The sequence below is a fragment of the Oncorhynchus mykiss genome, chromosome 14, assembly GCF_013265735.2.
Source record: "Oncorhynchus mykiss isolate Arlee chromosome 14, USDA_OmykA_1.1, whole genome shotgun sequence".
NCBI classification, from domain to species: Eukaryota; Metazoa; Chordata; class Actinopteri; order Salmoniformes; family Salmonidae; genus Oncorhynchus; species Oncorhynchus mykiss.
Window position 1 is genome coordinate 28,045,403 of NC_048578.1, and position 9,004 is coordinate 28,054,406.

General features: G+C 44.8%; 1 protein-coding gene across 5 annotated transcripts in view; it reads left to right on the top strand.

Annotated features, from left to right (window-relative positions):
• The window catches only part of LOC110489094 (glutamate receptor 1), a 157,831-nt gene extending 152,265 nt beyond the window's left edge, over positions 1-5,566 (top strand). For 2 of the 5 annotated variants that reach the window (XM_036943244.1, XM_036943245.1), the window contains exon 16: positions 1,320-1,534. Coding sequence is in view for 2 of the 5 variants with exons in the window: in XM_036943242.1 (XP_036799137.1) it covers positions 1,320-1,523 (204 nt within the window). In the remaining 3 variants the exon portion in view is untranslated. Of the gene's footprint in view, positions 1-1,319 lie in introns of all 5 variants that reach the window. The other 3 variants (XR_005035968.1, XM_036943242.1, XM_036943243.1) reach the window with 3 other exon arrangements.
• Positions 5,567-9,004: the final 3,438 nt, after the last annotated feature.

Consider the following 9,004-nt stretch of genomic DNA (forward strand, 5'->3'; position numbering starts at 1 on the left):
CCTCTGCTGACTCTATATGTTGTAGTGCAGGTCCATTGCAGTAGCATCCTATATATGTTGCCACCCACTATGAGGCTAAACTGCTGTAACAGAGATGATAAACAGAGATGATAGATTCTATGGTATGCCTCTGTTAAATCAGCTGTTTGGACAGATAACCCAGGCTTACAACTAAAGGCTGACATGTGGTAATGAACAATAGGTTGACTGACACTAGTTATATAATTACAACCTGGAAGCAGCTCTAGAAGCCCACACACACACACACACACATACACTGCTTTCGAGAACCAACCAATTATAGTAGTGCAGCATTGTTGCCTAATTCTTCCCACATGCTCAAGTTTCACTGGAATTAAATCATTTATAGACGGAGGACAGTGAGGTGCTAGTGACCACACACACACACACACACACACACACACACACACACACACACACACACACACACACACACACACACACACACACACACACACACACACACACACACACACACACACACACACACACACACACACACACACACACCATTAGCTCCACTTTCAGCCCCATTGGCTTGTGTTGTATTAGACTGTAGCTCAGAGCAATAAGGCCAAAGAGAGAAAGAGTTTAGCTTCCTTCTCCTCCTTCCTTCCAAATTGGGAGTGTGATGCGTGTCGGCTATCAGAGTGGTTTACTGCTCCGCGCCAGTAACAGTCAGTAGCTAGATGAAGACCATAAAAGATAACACTCTGAGTCTCAAGTGGCACCCTATACTCTACATAGTGTTCTACTTTTGACCAGAGCCCATAGGGTGCACACTATAGAGAATAGGATGCCGTTTGGAACGTATCCATTTTCTGCCAACCACTTACCTTCATAATAGAGACATAATTGTTTCTATCCTATTCATATATGCCTGTATCCAGTTACACATTCATTCACACAACTAATGTTGTTAATATATTACAGTATTCCTGTAGACAAATCAAATACAAGGGGATCAAATGGAGGGCTGTTGATTCAATGAAGTTGAAACGTCTGCGAATTATAAGACACACGATATAATACAATATTATTCTACTGTATTATAATACTATGATATTGTAATATTTTATTATATTATTGTTATATTACACCAGCCTATCTATCCTCTTGTCTTTGTTAGAGTCTAAATCCCCAGGAGATACGTACACTATTTACATGGTAGAGCTAACCTCTGATTAGATGACCAGTATTACTGGGAGCCCATAGACAGGATGTATGCATGGCTGTGACTGTCATCTTGTCTTGGTGTCCAACTCTGTTCCCCTCTTCTCTCTCTCTGTTATCTGCAGCAGAACATCAACGACGCCATGCACTGCTCCTCCATGACCAGAATGAGTGGGAACGGGAACGGGAATGGGGGAGGAGGAGGAATAGGTGGAGCAGGAGGAGGAGAGAACGGACGCATCCTAACTCACGACTTCCCCAAAACAGTCCAGACTCTCCCCTGCATGAGCCACAACGCCAGCATGGGGCTCAGCGCCTCCGGCATGTAATCACATGACCTGGCACAAGGGGCTGAGCAGGAGACTGACTCATAGACCTTACAAAGATGACCACATTAATGGTGACATTGACCTTATGAACATGGCCGTCTTTCTGACACTTTGTTTGGCTGCGTGATGTGTGTCCGAGACAGACTTCGATACTGCTGCCAAATGCATTCTGAAATCACTCATTACGAACAGGGGAAACATGTAGATGGAGAATAAAAATGAAAATAAAAGAAGATGAGGAACATGTTGCTACAAAAAGGAGCCATTGTTGGGGAGATGTTTTTTTTTCTTTTATTCAGATTTTTTGAAACAAGGTGTTAATTTCTGTGTAAAAAAAGAGAGAACTATCCCGTAAATGCCTCCTGACCTGCCCTGAGATGACCTTCTCTGCCCTGCCCTGAGATTACCTTCTCTGCCCTGTCTTGAGATAACCTTCTATGCCCTGCCCTGGGCTGACTCTCTCTGCCCTGCCCTGAGCTAACCTTCTCTGCCATGGGTTGACCTACTCTGCCCTGACCTGCCTTTCTCTGCCCTACCCTGCCCTGAGCTGACCTGCCCTGAGATGACGTTCTCTGCCTTGCCTTGGGCTGACTGTCTCTGCCCTGCCCTGACTTTCTCTGCCCTGCCCTGACCTTCTCTGCCCTGCCCTGAGATAACATTCTATGCCCTGGCCTGGGCTGACTTTCTCTGCCCTGCCCTGAGCTAACCTTCTCTGCCCTGCCCTGCACTTCTCTGCCCTACCTGGACCTTCTCTGCCATACCCTAACCTTCTCTGCCCTGCCCTGACCTTCTCTGCCCCACCCTGACCCTCTCTGCCCTGGGCCGACCTTCTCTGCCCTGCCCTGACCTTCTCTGCCCTGGGCCAACCTTCTCTGCCCTATCCGGACTTTCTCTGCCCTGGGCCGACCTTCTGTGCCCTACCCCGACCTTCTCTGCCCTACCCCGACCTTCTCTGCCCTACCCCGACCTTCTCTGCCCTACCCTGACCTTCTCTGCCCTACCCTGGCCTTCTTTTCCCTACCCTGACCTTCTCTGCCCTACCCTGACATTCTCTGCCCTACCCTGACCTTCTCTTCCCATACCCTGACCTTCTCTGCCCTACTCTGACCTTCTCTGCCCTACCCTGACCTTCTCTGCCCTACCCTGACCTTCTCTGCCCTACCCTGGCCTTCTCTGCCCTACCCTGACCTTCTCTGCCCCACCCTGACCTTCTCTGCCCTGCCCTGACCTTCTCTGCCCTACCCTGGCCTTCTCAGCCCTACCCTGACCTTCTCTGCCCTACCCTGACCTTCTCTGCCCTACCCTGACCTTCTCTGCCCTACCCTGGCCTTCTCTGCCCTACCCTGACTTTCTCTGCCCTACCCTGACCTGTGGCCGTTCTATTGACTACTGTTAGTCTGTCTGTCTGTCTGTCTGTAATATCTCAGTTCGCTACCTACTCTCTCTGACCATTTACTTAGTGAAGACGGATCACAAAATAGGATTTGTTTTTGTCTTTGCACAGTTAAAAGACAATAATGATAATAACGCTGATTGACTATTAAGATGATTTGATATTTGTGTGTCTCTTGTGTCTCTCGTGTGTGTTTTTGGACACAGTTACACACGCTATGTTGGAAAGGCATCATGAACTGGAACACAAGCATTTCAAGCACCAATGCAGTATAATAATACAGACATAAATAATCATGCACAGAGCTCAGTCATTCCTTGCCTCCCTGAACCATCTGCTGACAGTCATTCCTACAGAGATTGATCCCTGAATTGGATTTGATTTAATATGTCCTGATCGCACAGGTGAAATATGTTTAAATTGATGCTTAACTAGCTGTGTTGTGTTCTCCTCAACAAACATGCTTTGCTGCTACACCTCACTGAACCCACCATACCACTGAACACACCATACCACTGAACCCACCATACCACTGAACACACCATACCACTGAACACACCATACCACTGAACACACCATACGACTGAACACACCATACGACTAAACCCACCATACCACTGAACACACCATGCTACTGAACACACCATTCCACTAAACACACCATGCCACAGAACACACCATGGCACTGAACCCACCATACCACTGAACCCACCATACCACTGAACATACCATACCACTGAACACACCATAGTACTGAACCCACCATACCACTGAACACACCATACGACTGAACCCACCATACCACTGAACACACCATACCACTGAAACCACCATACCACTAAACCCACCATACCACTGAACACACCATACCACTGAACACACCATACCACTGAACACACCATACGACTAAACCCACCATACCACTGAACACACCATACCACTGAACACACCATACCACTGAACACACCATGCTACTGAACACACCATTCCACTAAACACACCATGCTACAGAACACACCATGGCACTGAACCCACCATACCACTGAACCCACCATACCACTGAACACACCATAGTACTGAACCCACCATACCACTGAACACACCATAGTACTGAACCCACCATACCACTGAACACACCATACCACTGAACACACCATGCCACTAAACACACACACACATACACTGTTACTTTATCAAACTCCCCAGAATGATTGCTGTGGCTGAAAGCGAGGAAGTATTGACTGACATGGTCAGAACTTGACAAAGTACCACAGATTAACACCATTGATTTCTTCAGTGGCTCTGCTACATTAATTTATAGAGAGAGAGTAGCCATTTTGGAACACGGCCTAGCTGACAGAGGAAGGGGGCGTGACTTACACACAGAAACCCCTGTTGATTTACACGTTCACAGTCAATCAGCTGTTGGCAATCGTTAATGGAAACCATGGAAACAGTGGCTACCACCACAGCAACCCATCTTGTCTCTCTCTCTCTCTCTCTCTCTCTCTCTCTCTCTCTCTCGCTCTCTCTCTCTCTCTCTCTCTCTCTCTCTCTCTCAGTAGTTTGATATTTTATGATGGAGGTTGTTCAGTATCGTTTGATGTGTAGGTCATTGTACGTGTTGCTGTAGCCTATAGGGCTGGCAGCAGAGAGAAGCCTCGTTAGGATATTGGAATCAGAGTCAGAGACAGCCTGCCTACAGCTACAAAGAGAACATTTACTAGCTAAACTCTCCAGCTCAGCTCTGGCTCTGTTTGTGTGAGTCTCTGCCATAAAGAGAGCATTCAACACTGACGCAACTGTGTCAGACTGTTTTTCTGCCATAGCCAGGGTGTAGGATCCAGTGCCAAACGTGGAACAACCTTAAACTCTTGAACACGTTTGACAGTGAAGACAGATACTGGGCAGAGATAGACTCCTTACATCAAATATACTGTATCTCATCTCTCCATCCACTATGTATATTAAAGGGTTGATTCTCCTGCAGTGAAACTTGTCCTTTCCTTCTCTGACCCAATCAGCCTCTCTGTACCTGACTGATGCTTCTGTTCTTCTTCTCCTCTATTTCTTTGGTGTTGTATTGACGAAGGCGCAGCACAACGCGAGTCCTTGGCGGATGGTTTGTCTCATAGAAGGAGAGGTTTTATATGCCCTAACAGATTTTTAAAAAGACATTCAATGTTTGTATCGTATGGAGAGTTTGAGAGCTGCAAAAAACATAGAAAAAGTGTAGGAAAAACAGATGTTGAATAGTGGGTAGACAATAATGTTTTAAGTTGGACTTTGGTTGTCAATATTATTTTGATTTAACATTTGAATAAAAGGGATGTTCAGTTGGTGTTTTCAAGACTGAACGCCATTTGACTTTTCTTCTTAATTTGTTCTTTTTTTCAAAGTATTTTAATACCAGGATATAAAGTGATTATTTAGTTTGTTCACCTGAAAACCTCACAGTACAGTTGTTTTTCTATACATCACTAGTGAAAGATGTTGCTGAATAAAACATTTATAAAATACATGGAGATCATTCATGAATCTAAAAAGATACGGAAATAAACTTTTGAGAAATAAACGTTTTCTAACCAAAGTGTCTCTGAAGAAAGTCATCATGCTTTTTGTAACAGAATAAAGGAATAAACTATGTGAATATGTTTGTTACTTAATTTCAAACATTATACCCCATATTCACAGAGTGGACACAACATTATACCCCATATACACAGAGTGGACACAACATTATACCCCATATACACAGAGTGGACACAACATTATACCCCGTATACACAGAGTGGACACAACATTATACCCCATATACACAGAGTGGACACAACATTATACCCCATATACACAGAATGGACACAACATTATACCCCATATACACAGAGTGGACACAACATTATACCCCATATACACAGAGTGGACACAACATTATACCCCATATACACAGAATGGACACAACATTATACCCCATATACACAGAGTGGACACAACATTATACCCCATATACACAGAGTGGACACAACATTATACCCCATGTACACAGAGTGGACACAACATTATACCCCATATACACAGAGTGGACACAACATTATACCCCATATACACAGAGTGGACACAACATTATACCCCATATACACAGAGTGGACACAACATTATACCCCATATACACAGAGTGGACACAACATTATACCCCGTATACACAGAGTGGACACAACAATATACCCCATATACACAGAGTGGACACAACATTAGGAACACCTGCTCTTTCCATGACTTTGACTGAGCAGGTGAATCCAAGTTAAAGCTATGATCCCTTATTGATGTCACCTGTTAAATCCACGTCAATCAGTGTAAATGAAGGAGAGGAGACAGGTTAAAGATGAAGGGGAGGAGACAGGTTAAAGATGAAGTGGAGGAGACAGGTTACAGATGAAGGGGAGGAGACAGGTTAAAGATGAAGGAGAGGAGACAGGTTAAAGGTGAAGGGGAGGAGACAGGTTAAAGATGAAGGGGAGGAGACAGGTTAAAGATGAAGGGGAGGAGACAGGTTAAAGATAAAGGAGAGGAGACAGGTTAAAGATGAAGGGGAGGAGACAGGTTAAAGATGAAGGGGAGGAGACAGGTTAAAGATGAAGGAGAGGAGACAGGTTAAAGATGAAGGAGAGGAGACAGGTTAAAGATGGAAGAGAGGAGACAGGTTAAAGATGAAGGGCTGGAGACAGGTTACAGATAAAGGAGAGGAGACAGGTTAAAGATGAAGGGGAGGAGACAGGTTACAGATAAAGGAGAGGAGACAGGTTAAAGCTAAAGGAGAGGAGTCAGGTTAAAGATAAAGGGGAGGAGCCAGGTTAAAGAAGGATGGTTAAGCTTTGAGACATGGGTTGTGTGTGTGTGCCATACAGAGGGTGAATGGGCAAGACATAATATTTAAGTGCATTTGAACGGGGTTTGGTAGTATGTGCCAGGATCACTGGTTTGTGTCAAGAACTGCAATGCTGCTGGGTTTTTTCACTCTCAACAGTTTCCCGTGTCAATCAAGAATGGTCAACCACCCAAAGGATGTCCAGCCAACTTGACACAACTGTGGATAGCATTGGAGTCAACATGGGCCAGCATCCCTGTGGAACGCTTTCGACACCTTGTAGACTCCATGCCCCGATGAATTGAGACTGTTCTGAGGGCAAGGGGGGGGGGGGGGGGGGGGGTGGGGGGGGCAACTCAATATTAGGAAGATGTTCTTAACGTTTGTTCACTCAGTGTATATCACATTAATATCAATGTAATCAGGAATATGTATATTTTCACACTTGATGATTCTTTACATGCAATACCTTATGAATACACAGATTGGATAATTTTCCTCATGTTCATGTTTGCTTACATGCCTGTTTGACTGTAATCCCTCTACTGTATAGGAGGATCTAGCCTGCTTCAGGACATTTATATGGAAAAACACCCTCATGGTTTATAACTTGTGTTCCTTGTATGATGCTCATTACTCTGAATAATTTACATAAGTGTGCATTTAACCTCATTTCTGGGGAGGGAGCTGCTCAGCCCCTGTGGTACAACCATGCAGCCTGTGATACTTTGTTGATGTTTGTTTGTGTGTGTGTGAGGGGGGGGGGGGGTGTGCGTCTGTGTTTGTGCATACTTGTATTATTGTCTCGGCTATATGAATACTGCATGGGGAAACCCATCAATGTTAAGAGGCATGCTGCACTTTCAGAACACTATCCAAATCTAAATGTCAACTGCATGACATTTTAGGACCTTGTTTATCATAATCCAAGAGAAAAATGGACTTTATTCAAATCACGACATTGTGAACACATTTATTTATCCTTTATCTAACCAGGGGAGTCACATTGTGATCTCTCGTCTCTCTGTAAACTGTGGGACTGGTTCAGGGTTGTTAAAGGAGTCACATTGTGATCTCTCGTCTCTCTGTAAACTGTGGGACTGGTTCAGGGTTGTTAAAGGAGTCACATTGTGATCTCTCGTCTCTCTGTAAACTGTGGGACTGGTTCAGGGTTGTTAAAGGAGTCACATTGTGATCTCTCGTCTCTCTGTAAACTGTGGGACTGGTTCAGGGTTGTTAAAGGAGTCACATTGTGATCTCTCGTCTCTCTGTAAACTGTGGGACTGGTTCAGGGTTGTTAAAGGAGTCACATTGTGATCTCTCGTCTCTCTGTAAACTGTGGGACTGGTTCAGGGTTGTTAAAGGAGTCACATTGTGATCTCTCGTCTCTCTGTAAACTGTGGGACTGGTTCAGGGTTGTTAAAGGAGTCACATTGTGATCTCTCGTCTCTCTGTAAACTGCGGGACTGGTTCAGGGTTGTTAAAGGAGTCACATTGTGATCTCTCGTCTCTCTGTAAACTGTGGGACTGGTTCAGGGTTGTTAAAGGAGTCACATTGTGATCTCTCGTCTCTCTGTAAACTGTGGGACTGGTTCAGGGTTGTTAAAGAGTCACAATGTGATCTCTCGTCTCTCTGTAAACTGTGGGACTGGTTCAGGGTTGTTAAAGGAGTCACATTGTGATCTCTCGTCTCTCTGTAAACTGTGGGACTGGTTCAGGGTTCAAGTTCTCCCATCATCTGAAACCCATTCTGAGTCTGAGTGTGGTGAGAGACATAAGGTATGTTATTATTGTAACCCACAGTTCTGTACAAATCTAAATGCATCACAGTCAAAACGAATCACGCTCAAACGGCAACCTGTTTAATTCACTGTTATGTGGAAGGGAATTGTGATGATGAAATTATTTTCAGTAGGATCCCATCACATCTCATGTGTGGGCGTTTGTATATGTGCGCATTTCTATACCATTTCTGAATATGCATGTGTGTGTGTGTGTGTGAGAGAGAGAGAGAGAGAGAGAGAGAGAGAGAGAGAGAGAGAGAGAGAGAGGGAGAGAGATAGAGAGAGAGAGGGAGAGAAAGAGAGAGAGAGAGGGAATCTCTTTCTGTTTTGCACCCTGTGATTATAGTACCACCATCAGCCACCAGAAACTCGCCACTGCTGTCTGTCTGTCTGTCTGTCTGTCTGTCTGTCTGTCTGTCTGTCTGTCTGTCTGTCTGTC